Source organism: Coregonus lavaretus (assembly GCF_964263955.1).
Source record: "Coregonus lavaretus genome assembly, contig: HAP1_SCAFFOLD_271, whole genome shotgun sequence".
NCBI classification, from domain to species: Eukaryota; Metazoa; Chordata; class Actinopteri; order Salmoniformes; family Salmonidae; genus Coregonus; species Coregonus lavaretus.
In genome coordinates this window covers 192655-208037 of record NW_028157817.1, presented here as the reverse complement: position 1 = coordinate 208037, position 15383 = coordinate 192655, and the positions used below count along the sequence as shown (strand labels likewise).

At 45.0% G+C, this 15383-nt stretch overlaps 1 protein-coding gene across 1 annotated transcript; it reads left to right on the top strand.

Moving 5' to 3' along the window:
- Positions 1–1073: 1073 nt before the first annotated feature.
- LOC311124896 (protein Tob1-like) lies at positions 1074–4939 on the top strand. The gene is made up of 2 exons (XM_084198994.1): positions 1074–1335; positions 2861–4939. Exon 2 carries the CDS (start codon positions 3004–3006, stop codon positions 4024–4026), a length of 1023 nt encoding a protein of 340 aa, XP_084055120.1. The 5' UTR covers positions 1074–1335; positions 2861–3003; the 3' UTR covers positions 4027–4939.
- The last annotated feature ends 10444 nt before the right edge of the window (positions 4940–15383 follow it).

Here is a 15383-nt window from a genome sequence, read left to right as displayed (position 1 = left end):
TGCTAGGATGCATAGATACAAACAGAAAGAGCTTGACCATTGTGTAACAAAACCAGTCACTCACACAGTCCCACAGACCATGATCTTAAAGTTTCATCATAGGAACCTGTCACCTGTAGCCTACTGTAAAAGGTTCATCTTACACATAATATCCTATTTTCTAAGCAAGGACCCAATCTGCATAACTCTAATGTCCATTCAGTTCACTATATCCATTCCTCTCTTTTACTCCTAATTTTTAGGAGAGCGAGGTCAGAATAACCCTGTAACTTCAAGCCAAAGCATTTCAAAATGTCATTGGCAAACTACAGCCTGTACAGCCAATGCCCGAAGTACATAACGAAACAGAGCACAATCCTACCCGGTGACGTGTCCTTCCGCCAAACTGCCTGTGCACTACTTTTCCCATCTCACAATGCTCATTGCATTTCCGAAATAATCACACTGGCATAATCAGAGCAACTACAGCAAGATTATTCTCTCATATATTTGAGACAGTATATCGCCCTTTCAAAGTATTTTATTCATTTGTATTTAACCTTTATTTAACTAGGCAAGTCAGTTAAGAACAAATTGTTATTTACAATGACGGCCTGCACCGGCCAAACCCGGACGACGCTGGGCCAATTGTGCGCCGTCCTATGGGACTCCCAATCACGGCCGGTTGTGATACAGCATGGAATCGAACCAGGGGGTCTGTAGTGTCGCCTCAAGCACTGAGATGCAGTGCCTTAGACCGCTGCGCCACTCGGGAGCCCATACAGTATATACACTACCGAATAAATTGTTATTAATGTTCAGTAGCTATCTCAAGAACCTTCAACATTATGATACTTGTGATCCCAACACACATGAAAAGCTCACCACTACCGTAAATAGACCCTTTGCTGTTGACTGACATGCTAAACAGACAATCGGAATGCAAGATGAAGTAGCTCACGAATGACGAAGGCCGAGTTTGGCCAATGGAATACCGTTATTTAGTGTCGACCTCTTGAACGCCTCATCACCGCCTACTTTGTGTCCGTGGCGGAGTACTACGTATATAAACAAGACAATCCGAATTTTAAAGCGCAGAGTTGTAAAAAAAACTCTCAGACGGAAACGCAAATGAACATCCGCATAACCTGACTAGAATAATCCTTTATATTCATACTGCAGCACAACAGTTTGTACAACAAGGACGTAGCTAACCGTCTCTATCTAGTCAGCTGAAAAGCGTCGTGTCAACGTTATTTTACTAGTTAACAGTTAAGCTAGCCAGAGTCATTCGTCATCTAAGCTGTCCAGTGCAAGGACCTGTGGGGATTTCTATGTAACTGTGGCTAACTACATGTAAGTAGAACCTCTTCATTAGCTACTTCAATATGTCGTTAGCGAGGTAGCTATTTATTAAGCTATATCGCTGTTCAAATCCCTAGAGACAAAGCTAACGTATGATTACAACCGCTTTCTCCGTCTTGTTTGGGTTGGATATAGGTTGGCTAACGTTAGCTAGCTAGCACAGCTAATTAGTAGTAGTAACGTTAGCTAGTTAGTTAATATATCTGACGGGGATATCTAGCCAGCTAGCTAGAAAGTTAAATCAAACTATTTTGAGCTAACAACCAGAAACGGCTTTTTAGTTAACTTGGTGGTCATTGCATAACAGTGAAGGATAAGGGCACATTTGGGGCAAGACAACAGTCTGTAACGTTAAGTTACACATCCGATTAGCGTGAATCACTTTAATGTATTTTCATTACAGGTTAAAACTATGCTGTAACGTAAGCATAGCTGCTGTTTACAATACAACATTCCCCTCACACCCTGGGTGCGTAGCTAGGTAGCCAACGTTAGCTACATTACTGATCGATGGATTTGGATTGGACGTTGTTTTGATCATTTGTATGATCTCATATATATATATATAGCTAGCTAATGTTACCAGTCATTTCTAGACGAGAAAGGCCTCAATGACCATGAATAGAAATTCAATGTGGATTATGTAACAAGGCTTCTCTCAGATAGTTCAGCTCACCAGCTGCTCTCTAACAATACATTATTCTCTAGCCGATGGTGGTTCACGGACACGGTTTCTTCTGTTACCATCGCTAGACAACATTAATTATTCCATCTCATCTTATCAAATGAATTAGGGACGCGAGTGTGTATCATCGCGCAAATATATTCTATATCAGGTGAGGATACAATGTTTCGGATCATTGGCTAATTACATTGTTACTTTAGTTGCGTTGAAAGGCGATGAGCCACCACTGTCCAGAGGTCAACTATGCTTGCTTTTAGCTGTCACTAATACCAGAAGACCGCTAGGGAACCCACAGCGCTGACTCGGTCTGCGAGTCAGTATGTTTAGGCCTTATTTATAGCTATTGATATTGTACAGCCTGCCTGGTGGACATACCAATGCACTGGACATGGAAGTGAACAGCAGAGCACATTTAGTACTAGACAGTAAATGCAATCAGGTATTTGAAGCCAACCTATTTACAACGGTGAGCTAAACATATACAATAATATATGCCATTTAGCAGATGCTTTTATCCAAAGCAACTTTGAGTCATGTGTGCATACATTTATCATGTTACTTATATGAACGTACAGTTTTGTTGTATTATGGGATGGCAGATTTAAGGGCTGTTCTTATGCAAGACACAAAGCAGAGAGCCTGGATACAGCCCTTGGCCATATACTACAAACCCCTGAGGTGCCTTATTGCTATTATAAACTGGTTACCGACATAAATAGAACAGTAAACAAGTAGTATGTCAATCAGCATCCAGGACCCAAACTGCCCGGTTTTATAATTAGCCGAATAGCATTGTTATATTTTTGTTCATTTGTGTCTCTCTTCTTCCAGGCTTAGGAACCCTACCCTGTGGAAGGATATCGTTTCAGCAACTACCACTTACTCTGTCCCCCTGTTTGGCCCAAACTGCTTACTGCTGCCTTAGAGGTTTTTGCAACGCTCAGGAATACCAACTTAATAAGCAGGAAGTAGCTATGCAGCTTGAAATCCAAGTAGCACTTAACTTTATTATTTCCTATTTGTACAACAAACTCCCCAGACGGCGCGTGAACATCTTCGGCGAGGAGCTGGAGAGGCAGCTAAAGAAGAAGTACGAGGGCCACTGGTACACAGAGAAGCCATACAAGGGCTCTGGGTACAGGTGTCTCCACGTAGGGGAGAAGGTGGACCTTGTGGTGGAGCAGGCAGCCAAGGAGAGCGGCCTGGACTTGGACGACGTCCGGGATAATCTCCCTCAGGACCTTAGTGTGTGGATTGACCCTTTCGAGGTATCCTACCAGCTTGGCGAGAAGGGGCCGGTCAAGGTGCTGTACGTGGATGATAACACTGAGAGCAACGGGTCCGAGCTGGACAAGGAGATCAAGAACAGCTTCAACCCAGAGGCCCAGGTCTTCATGCCCATCAGTGACTCTATTGGGACCTCTTCTGAGTCCAGCTCTCCCTCACCCCCCTTCGGGCAATCTGCGGCCATTAGCCCCTCCTTCATGCCGCGTTCCACCCATCCTATAACCTTCACCACCGCCACCTTCGCCGCCACCAAGTTCGGCTCCACCAAGATGAAGATCTCCGGCCGCAACAACAACGGTAACGGAAACAAGGTGGCCCGCGCGTCCCCCACCAACGACCTGGGGCTGAATGTGAACACCCTAATGAAGCAGAAAGCCATGTCCACCTCTATGTACTCTCTGTACGGCCTGGGCCAGCAGCAGAATGCCTCTGCACTCTCTCCTAACGCTAAGGAGTTTGTGTTCCCCAGCCTCCAGGGTCAGGGGAGCTCCAAAGGAGTGTTCCCCAGCGTCCAGGATCAGGGGAGCCCCGGTGGAATCTTCCCCAGCGAGGGCTCACTCAGCGTCAGCCCGCTGCAGTACAACAATGCCTTTGACGTGTTTGCGGCCTACGGAGGTCTCAACGACAAGTCCCTCAATGATGGGCTGAACTTCAACCTCAGCAACATGCAGTATTCGAACCAGCATTTCCAGCCAGTCATGGCTAGCTAAACCTGACACTACGACGTGAAGATGTTATTTATGAATGACGACGGTGGCTAGAAGGTGGGGGAAAAACACGCACATTTTAAAGAAGAACTGGACTTTCAAAGAACCTCTGAGGAGCTTTCTGTCTAGTTAGTGAAGCGGCATGTGTCCAAGGTTGCTTTTTCTCTGCCCCATTGAGTTTTGTTTTTTTACTAAAAGCTTGTTGAACAAACACGTCCAAACTTGGTTACTTAAATTCAACATGCATAGTTGTTTCTCTTTTCCTTGTTGCCAACCTAGCACAAAAAATACTCCATAACATGGATAATAATCATAATAATAATACAAGCTTCAAGTTCTGTCCTCTTAGACATGGCATATTTGTATGAATTTGCACTACTAAATGGGGTTACTTGGTCTTTTTCTAATTGTATAATTTAATTTAGGACAGAGTTTTTAAGATATCAGAGTATATATTGTTTCTATGACATGGTAGTGCATTTAGATATTTCTACTACTCCTGTGATGGCTGCAGCAGCTTTTCCTTAGTAATAAGAAGAGAAAAAAATAATATAAGGAATCGTCAGTGAAAACCATCTTTAAAGTCCATCAAATATTCTAAAGATTGCATACAGAGTATTGCTTAATGGTGGAATTCCGTGTTCAACAAGAGTTGTATTTTCTTTTGAGATTTGAAAGATTTTGCTATATTATGTACAAAAAATGTAATTGTATAAGTATTAATTTTGTACCTACATTGTGCAATACTTTATAAAAAATACACTATAACCAAGTATTTTGAGTCAGTGTCTTACATGTCAAGAGGGACTGGAATAGCTTATATTGTTTGTATTAAATGCTTAAATTATGTTGTATTTTTTTTATATATATTTGCACCTTGGTCTTTTTAATAAATTAAACTACAGTCAAAATGTGATTTGTGGATATTGGATTTATTAATAAGGACAGGGTGCATGCTTGCATTTGTTAGGCCCAGAAGCGAAGTCATTTTACTACACATTGGGAATGTGACGCATTGGAAAGTAATGGGGCTTTTTATGAAGGGAATGGACAATGAATTTAGAATGGTCCAGGCCAAGGCCTGACTCTTCACTATTCCAGGGATGGTGTTGATGTGTTTCGTTATAGTAGTCCGTAAGTAAGACTGATCAATGCACATCCATTTCACATCCACCTTCTAAATGAAGGGAATAACCTTGGCTGTTGGGCAATCCTTGGCCCTGGACGGATAAAGAAGCAAGCTGTTAGCGTAGCACCATCTACGTCATGTTGATAGTATTGTTGTGCCAAAGGGCAGTTTTAAGATAAAATACACCAAGCCAATGGACAGAATGACTTGGCAGTTTATCTCTGTAACAGTAAAAAGTACATTATTTTCTTTAAGAATGTAGTGAATTCAAAGTTGTCAAAAATATAAATAGTAAAGTACAGTTCAAATACCCCCCAAAACTACTTAAGTAGTACTTTCTAGTATTTTTATTTAAGGACTTTACACCACTGGGTAGGGGTCGTATGAAGTGTAGATTTTCTGTGTGTGGACACCCAAAACTACTTGTTATATTTTGAATGCTTAGCAGGACAGGAAAATGGTCTAATTCACACTTATCAAGAGAACATCCCTGCTCATACCTACTGCCTCTGACCTACTAAACACATGCTTTGTTTGTAAATGATGTCTGAGTGTTGGAGTGTGCCCCTGGCTATCTGTAAATGATGTCTGAGTGTTGGAGTGTGCCCCTGGCTATCCATAAATAAATACAAAACAGAAAATGGTGCCGTCTGGTTTGCTTAATATAAGGAAGTTGAAATGATTTATACTTTTGATACTTAAGTATATTTAAAACCAAATACTTTTAGACTTACTCAAGTAGGATTTTACTGGGTGACTTTCACGTTTACGCGAGTCATTTTCTAGTAAGCTATCTTTACTTTTACTCCAGTATGACAATTGGGTACTTTTTCCACCACTGCCCCTACCGCTCCTATGTTGTGCATGTGAACTCCCAGCGCTATTCATGGATATGATGGAATACTGTATGCATATGGAATATCAGTTCCTTCAGGGAGGACCCAAAGTCCATGCCCATCCCCGGGGTAACCTAGCATGTGATTGGTGTCATCATGAAAACAGGTGGAGGAGCTATTTTTGTCACATATCAAATTATTGTGACTGCATTAACCTAATATCAGGCTGTTGTGTTTCTTTGCTTTTTATAGTCTAGGCCTGTCTAATGCTATAAGAGGGTAGACAAGGAGATGACGGTCAGCCTCTGTGTTGGCCAGAGGTATCATTAGAGATGACGGTCAGCCTCTGTGTTGGCCAGAGGTATCATTAGAGATGACGGTCAGCCTCTGTGTCGGCCAGAGGTATCATTAGAGATGACGGTCAGCCTCTGTGTTGGCCAGAGGTATCATTAGAGATGACGGTCAGCCTCTGTGTTGGCCAGAGGTATCATTAGAGATGACGGTCAGCCTCTGTGTTGGCCAGAGGTATCATTAGAGATGACGGTCAGCCTCTGTGTTGGCCAGAGGTATCATTAGAGATGACGGTCAGCCTCTGTGTTGGCCAGAGGTATCATTAGAGATGACGGTCAGCCTCTGTGTTGGCCAGAGGTATCATTAGAGATGACAGTCAGCATTGACTAGAATACAGTATATACATATGAAATGAGTAAAGCAGTATGTAAACATGATTAAAGTGACCAGTGTTCCATTATTAACATGACCAGTGATTCCATGTCTATGTACATAGGGCAGCAGCCTCTAAGGTGCAGGGTTGAGTAACCAGGTGGTAGCCGGCTAGTCATGGTTGGGCTGCGGTGCAGGGGAATAGCTTGTGTTGTTATTATGCTTGAAAGACCTCTTCTCCTCCCTGTGAAGGGTCTGATGGTCTGTTAGGCATGTGGATATGACTAGAGTAATTAACCTTTGTTAATATGACTAGAGCGTTAACACAGCTAAAGTGTAAAGCCCACTTGTTAGAGGGTTCTGTGGAGGATTGAGATTACATTTTGTGGCATTCACTGAGCTTGTTTGTGTAAGTTCGATGTGTGAGTTTGATGTGTGTGTGTGTGTGTGTGTGTGTGCGTGTGTGTGTGTGTGTGTGTGTGTAACACTATTACAGTATGAACATGACACACACACACACACAAACACACACACACGTGTGCATGTGGTTAAATAGAGCCCCAGATGGTCCTGTGTTACTCCAGCTGGGTGTCTCCCAGGGTGTGTGATGTTGTTGCTGGGCTCCCATCTAGTCCAGGCCACAGTGTACTTTCACTAAAGATACCTCTCATATTAGTGTTCCACAATGCAGACAATGCAACGTGTTCCTCACCCTCTTGTGAACTCCTGTCAGGTTATTGGACGTGGCTGTGATAGCACTGTAGATTCTATTTTTGTATTTACCCCCTCAACCTTTACGGATGACAGTAGAGACAGTTTGATGGACTAGAACGACAACAGAGAGAACACGGCATAGTGTAGCTGACCTTTATGACTACGTGAATGAGAAGAGGAAGATGGCACCTGTTCCCAGTTATTGCGTTTGGCCGGCGCGGTGCGACCCAGTGACATTTGAAGTGGCTCACGGTCCAAAGATACCACATGACACGCGGGTGTGAGAGTATCCTTCATTTTCACAATCTTCGGCAAACGTTTTAAAGTAAACATTAAACAGTTTATTGGAGAAATAGAGATGAGAGAGAAGGATACTCCAGTGTTGCTGAATGTTAAACTACAGTTAGTGACTACAGCCTGAGTTGTGTTTGGCCGAGATAGAACCTCACTCAGTTTTCTGCTTTCAAGTGTTGCCAAGTCATTTCACCGCAGATCATCCTTCTCAACCCTATTCTCATTCAGCCAGACAGTCATTCAACTTAGAAGCACCACTGCTCAGCAAAATAGAACAATAATGCATATTTCACGACGACTCGAGCTCCGGAAGAGCTGAATTGAATACTAAAAATGTTCTACCACCGCAGACTGCACTCCCTCCCTCCCTCCCTCCCTCCCTCCCTCCCTCCCTCCCTCCCTCCCTCCCTCCCTATCTTTCTCTCTCTCTCTCGCTCTCTCTCTCTCTCTCTCTCTCAACTTCTTGTTTTGGTTTGCAGATACAGTTGAAGGTTAAGGTAATGAGTAGGTGTCTTCGCACACATCAATAGGTTTAAAAATAGAACGTACAGAGCTCTTCTGCTTTACCATCAGAGGAGAATCCTTTCTATCCCTCTCTCCCTCTCTCTCTCTCTCTCCCGCTATGCATCCCTCTCTCTCTGCTCTCTGGCTTCTCCCTCCCTCCCTCCCTCCCTCCCTCCCTCCCTCCCTCCCTCCCTCCCTCCCTATCTGTATGCAAATACTGTAGCTAGGAAACCATGCAACTGCGTATCACCCAGAACCAGAGTTGACGTAACACCTCATCTGCGTTAGAAGGAGAGAGGGAGGGGAGGGAGAGAGGGAGGGGAGGGGAGGGAGAGAGGGAGGGGAGGGGATATTAATTGGGGTTTGTTTACAGTTTTCAGTCTGCTGTAGTCCCCTGTCCCTCCCTCCATCTCTCCACAGTCTTCTATTTAGAGGACTATGCCTCAGCCCACTCTCTATCCCTTCCAGAGTCCACCCCTCTCCCCCTCTCTATCCCTTCCAGAGTCCACCCCTCTCCCCTCTACCCTCTCTCTATCCCTTCCAGAGTCCACCCCTCTCCTCCTCTCATTCCCTTCCAGAGTCCACCCCTCTCCCCCTCTCTATCCCTTCCAGAGTCCACCCCTCTCTCCCTCTAAATCCCTTACAGAGTCCACCCCTCTCCCCTCTCCCCTCTCCCCTCTCTCTATCCCTTCCAGAGTCCACCCCTCTCCTCCTCTCATTCCCTTCCAGAGTCCACCCCTCTCCCCTCTCTCTATCCCTTCCAGAGTCCACCCCTCTCTCCCTCTAAATCCCTTACAGAGTCCACCCCTCTCCCCTCTCTCTATCCCTTACAGAGTCCACCCCTCTCCTCCTCTCATTCCCTTCCAGAGTCCACCCCTCTCCTCCTCTCATTCCCTTCCAGAGTCCACCCCTCTCCCCCTCTCTGTCCCTTCCAGAGTTCACCCCTCTCTCCCCCTCTCTATCCTTTCCAGAGTCCACCCCTCTCTCCCTCTAAATCCCTTACCGAGTCCACCCCTCTCCCCCTCTCTATCCCTTACCGAGTCCACCCTCTCCCCTCTCACCTCTCTCATTCCCTTCCAGAGTCCACCCCTCTCCTCCCTCTCTATCCCTTCCAGAGTCCACCCCTCTCCCCCCTCTCTTTCCCTTTGAGTCCACCCTCTCCCCCTCTCTCTATCCCTTACAGAGTCCACCCCTCTCCCCTCTCTCTATCCCTTCCAGAGTCCACCCCTCTCCCTCTCTCTATCCCTTCCAGAGTCCACCCCTCTCCCCCTCTCTATCCCTTACAGAGTCCACCCCTCTCTCCCCCCTCTCTATCCCTTCCAGAGTTCACCCCTCTCCCCTCTCTCTATCCCTTACAGAGTCCACCCCTCTCTCCCCCCTCTCTATCCCTTCCAGAGTTCACCCCTCTCCTCTCTCTCTATCCCTTCCAGAGTTCACCCCTCTCCCCTCTCTCTATCCCTTCCAGAGTCCACCCCAAGTTCTATTTAAAATACTAGTTTTGATGTCTGCGCCAAAGAAGGTGCAGTGACATCCAGTCGGTCTCTTGTAAAGAGATGCCTTTGAACAGTGCCAAAGAGGTAGCCATACCTCTGGTGGAATGAGCCCTCAGGCCCCTCCGGGGGGCTGTAAACCCTTGCTATTATAAGCCAATATAATAGCCTCCACTATTCAATGGGCTAGTCATTGACGAGAGAGGGGCCAACCCTTGCAGGGGGGCGGCCAAGACATGAAGAGTTGGTCACTTTTTTACGCCATGCTTTCGTTCTATCCAAGTACATGTGCAAAGCACGGTGGAGACACTCTTCTTCCATAGAAGTGAAGGGCAGTGGGTGGAAAGCCACAGGCAGTCAGCGAAGCTGTTTTTTGAAGGAGAGATATTTTAACCCCATGCTTTTCAGCGGCTCAGAAGGTTGCTGTGAAAATCGCCTGAAGCTCAATAGACAGATCCCAAGATGGGGCTAAAGGCTTGGAGACTGGGCGCAAGCGACGCGCTCCCTTCATGAAAGGAAATAACAGAAGGCGTTTCCCTACCAGGTTATTGTGGAAGCATATATGACAGGCCGAGATAGCGGCTAAATAGACCTCAGCAGTGGAGACAACCTTCCCTCTGTTAATAAGGTCCTGCAAGAAGCATTGGTAAGGAATGGTCTGTTTTTTGGTCACACCATTTCTCAAGCTTGTAGAAGGGGCTCATGCACTCTGGACAGTGTCGTGACTCCGAGACCAACCCACTGGGCAAAACTGGTGGAATCAACGTTGTTTCAACAACAAAACAATCAATGTGATGACATTGAATCAACGTGGAAAACTGATTGGATTTGAAAAAAGTCATCAATGTAAGGGAATTCCGTCCATTTTTCACCCAACTTTAAACCTAAATCAAAATGACGTGGTGAAATGTTTTGTTGATTTCACGTTGAATTCACGTCAGTTGACAATTCAACCAAACGTAAATCAAAACTATTCGTTGAAATGACGTCTGTGCCCACCCACATGAAAAAATACAATATATATATTTTTTTCAGACTTTACTGTATTATTCACTGTAGTGTTTATTTGAAAGTCCACAAAAACATTACAGTGAATACTGTAGTATTTACTGTAGTCAACTGTAATATACTGTAGTATTTAAAGTTTACTATAGTGTTAATACTGTAGTAAAAGAAAACTGTAGTATACAGTATACTAAAGTCATTCATGTAGTGTTTTTTCAGATTGTAGTATACGATAGTATTTATGATAGTGTTTTCGCGGACTGTAGTATACTGTAGTATTTACTGTAGCGTTTTTGCGGACTGTAGTATACTGTAGTGTTTTTGCGGATATAACTGTAGTATTTTCTGTAGTGTTTTTGTTTCATTATCTTTGACATAGTTGTGGAGGGCTTACTCCTTGAGGATACCTACTGGAGAATACTAAAATAGCAAATGTTCTATAATCTGTAGATAGGTGGGACTGTGATCTGAACAGCTAGTTCAGAGCTTCTGCTCTTATCTGTCATCTGTAGGAAACGCAATATATGGTCGATACTTGGCATGTCGTTTTCTCACTCATTGGTGGCACAAACTGGGATTTGGGGAATGGGCAGGTTATATACAAACTAAATACTGTAGTATTTACTATAGTTAAAAATGCGTAGTGTTTTTGCGGAGTGTAGTGTTTTTGCAGACATTACTGTTGTATTTACTACAAGTGTTATTTTTTTCATATAAAACTGTAGTATTTAATATAGTGTTCTCCAGTATAGTACAACATTATATAGTAAGTACTACACATGATTGAGGGATACTACAGTGTGTAGCATAGTATTCTACAGTATACTACGGTTTACTATAGAATTCTATAGTAAGTATACTGTAGTATTCTATTGTAAATTGTAGTATTTTTTCATGTGAGCAATGCCTGTCGCATTCAGATTGAACAGCTCACGGTCCAGGCCCAGAGGGCCATGGTTTCTGGATGGAACATCTCTCCGTTCGCCTGGGTCAAAAGATCAGTCCTAGCGGTACTACTGGATGATGGATGCCATCAACCCCAGGTCTCGGAGGCACGTTCTGAGCGTGATCAAGTGTGCCCCCGTCGAACAGGGAGAGGCACTGTCGGAAAGTTGTGATGCGGTTGTCCAATAGAGTAACTCGATAAGAGAGAGAATCCAGCTTGACCCCTAGGTTTTCTGTTCTCTGTGTGGGCACCAAACAGCTATTTTCTGGTTGACCTTGAACCCTTACTCTGACCCTAGCTAGTTAGCACACTGCTAGCCGGAGAAAGCGCTTGCTTTCTTTGTCTCTCGACGAACAAAGAGTGTCTCTTGACCGTCAACCTGTGAAGCAAGGGTGGTTAGTCTAGTCAATGCGGCATGGGTGCAAGAAGAGAGCTGGCAATTCTTCCTTTCCTGGTAGAAAAGCTAATTTGGTGTAGCTAGACTTGCGGCGAGTTACCTGGGTTAGCTAAGCCTTACGGTGAGAGCTAGCCCTTTGTAGTGTGGTTAGCTAGCCTACCAGCTAGCTAGCCAAGTTAGTTAAAGCCTTGCGGCGTGAGCTTACCAAGTCTCGATAACTAGCCGTGGGACGCTAGCTACCAACGGCGACTGAGGACTAGAAAATAAATTATACTGGAAGGAAAACTTTTTATTTAGGTCAGTACTCAACACTATCGACAGGCTGAGGTCCTACGTTCGGCAAACGTTTACGTCATGGTTCGCCTGAGAACAGTTCAGTAGGAAGACAGGGAATCACCCACGTGACTCACGGCAGGAGAATTCCTCTCTGACTCCCGTACAGGCCAGTGGATTTCTGGTCAGTCAGGGAGAATTCCTCTCTGACTCCCATACAGGCCAGTGGATTTCTGGTCAGTCAGGGAGAATTCCTCTCTGACTCCCATACAGGCCAGTGGATTTCTGGTCAGTCAGGGAGAATTCCTCTCTGACTCCCATACAGGCCAGTGGATTTCTGGTCAGTCAGGGAGAATTCCTCTCTGACTCCCATACAGGCCAGTGGATTTCTGGTCAGTCAGGGAGAATTCCTCTCTGACTCCCATACAGGCCAGTGGATTTCTGGTCAGTCAGGGAGAATTCCTCTCTGACTCCCGTACAGGCCAGTGGATTTCTGGTCAGTCAGGGAGAATTCCTCTCTGACTCCCATACAGGCCAGTGGATTTCTGGTCAGTCAGGGAGAATTCCTCTCTGACTCCCATACAGGCCAGTGGATTTCTGCTCAGTCAGGGAGAATTCCTCTCTGACTCCCATACAGGCCAGTGGATTTCTGGTCAGTCAGGGAGAATTCCTCTCTGACTCCCATACAGGCCAGTGGATTTCTGCTCAGTCAGGGAGAATTCCTCTCTGACTCCCGTACAGGCCAGTGGATTTCTGGTCAGTCAGGGAGAATTCCTCTCTGACTCCCATACAGGCCAGTGGATTTCTGGTCAGTCAGGGAGAATTCCTCTCTGACTCCCGTACAGGCCAGTGGATTTCTGGTCAGTCAGGGAGAATTCCTCTCTGACTCCCATACAGGCCAGTGGATTTCTGCTCAGTCAGGCACTTCCAGGAGTATTAGGAACACCATCCATCACACTCTTTTTCTATTGGCTAGAGGAGGTGGGAAAAGATATGAGGTCATTCTTCGGCGGGACAGCAGTGGAGAAGGTGGAAAGTTGCTTGGCGTACATATCACTGACAAACTGAAATGGTCCACCCACACAGACATTGTGGTGAAGAAGGCGCAACAGCGTCTCTTCAACCTCAGGAGGCTGAAGAAATGTAGCCTGTCACCTAAAACCCTCACAAACTTTTACAGATGCACAATTGAGAGCATCCTGTCGGACTGTATCACCGCCTGGTACGGCAACTGCACCGCCCACAACCGCAGGGCTCTCCAGAGGGTGGTGCGGTCTGCCCAACGCATTACCTGGGGCAAACTACCCGCCCTCCAGGACACCTACAGCACCCGATGTCACAGGAAGGCCAAAAAGATCATAAAGGACAACTACCACCCGAGCCACTCCCTGTTCACCCCGCTATCATCCAGAAGGCGAGGTCAGTACAGGTGCATCAAAGATGGGACAGAGAGAATGAAAAACAGCCTCTATCTCAAGGCCATCAGACTGTTAAATAGCCATCACCAGCACAGAGAGGCTGCTGACTACATTCAGACTTGAAAATCACATTTTACATTTACATTTTAGTCATTTAGCAGGCGCTCTTATCCAGAGCGACTTACAGGAGCAATTAGGGTTAAGCGCCTTGCTCAAGGGCACATTGGCAGATTTTTCACCTAGTCGGCTCAGGGATTAGAACCAGCGACCTTTCGGTTACTGGCACAACGCTCTTAACCAATAAGCTACCTGCCGCCCTGCCTGGCCACTTTAACAAATAGAACACTAGTCACTTTAATAATGCCACTTTAATAATGTTTACATATCTTGCATTACCCATCTCATATGTATATACTGTATTCTATACTATCTATTGCATCTTAGACTATGCCACTCTGATAATGATAATGACATTGCTCATCCATATATTTATATATTCTTATTCCATTCCTTTACTTAGATTTGTGTGTATTAGGTTTTTGTTGTAGAACTGTTAGATATTACTTGCTAGATATTGCTGCACTGTCGGAACTAGAAGCACAAGCATTTCGCTACACTCGCAATAACATCTGCTAACCACGTATATGTGACCAATAAAAATGTATTTTATTTTATTTAATTTTATTTGAGAAGTAGGTAGAAGAGGTTGAAGTTTCCCCCAACCTCTGGTCAAGGACCAGGTCTTACATCACCCCGTAAAGCTGGGATCCTTAATGGTGAAACAGACGCGTCCATTTGGGATATTAGTACAACAAAGAAGTTACTTTAATCAACGAACACTGTTTTTTTTTTCTCTTCCATTGGACATCATTGCACTTGAGATAAAAACAACAGATTATGTACTGCAATTGTTTGTACCAAACTGCTCGGCGCACCCCACTGACAGTTCGTCCACAAAACCAATAACAAAGTTACTGGGGGCGAACAGTGGCGCTGTTTCCCCTAATGCGGATTCCATCTTCAGTAGTTACGATACCAACTATGTGGCCTTGTGGTTAGAGTATCCAGGTTAGGGGTTCGATCCCCAGCCAAGTTATACCAAAGGCTCTTGGCATTAAGGAGATGGATTGGGGGTAAAAAGGTTGTGATAGGTCAATCCGACGTCTGCAATAGCTGTGCAGCGTTTATGGTGATACGGCCCCTGCAGAAGTCAAGGCATTCATGCTTCGCAGAGCTGTTGTCAAGGAAGTGTGTTTGTGTTTATACAGGACCTCCCGCCCCCACCTACCATCAACCAATCATGTCAATGTGGAGCTATACAGAGCCCTCCGCATTGTTACAAAATGCTGTACCGCACAGCGATGCGGTACGGAGCTCAGTTTGGCCTCTGGATGCTTTGCAATTGCGTCACACCCTCCACACGGAGCCTCCGACCACTTTTTTCTAAGGACTAAGGTCCTGTCCAGCGGGTACTTGTACATCAGAAATGGGACAAAGCTTACTTGTCCAAGGCTTACTTTATTAATGGTTAAGGTTAGGATTGGTGGTAGGGATATCCTACCACCTGATCCTAAATCTGTGGTTAGGGATATATTCTACCTCAAGCTATGAGAATGAGGTGTTTGAAGCATGAAAATATTATTTTTTTCATCAGTGTCAAAGCAGTGTTGTTGCCCCACAGCCATGGGTAA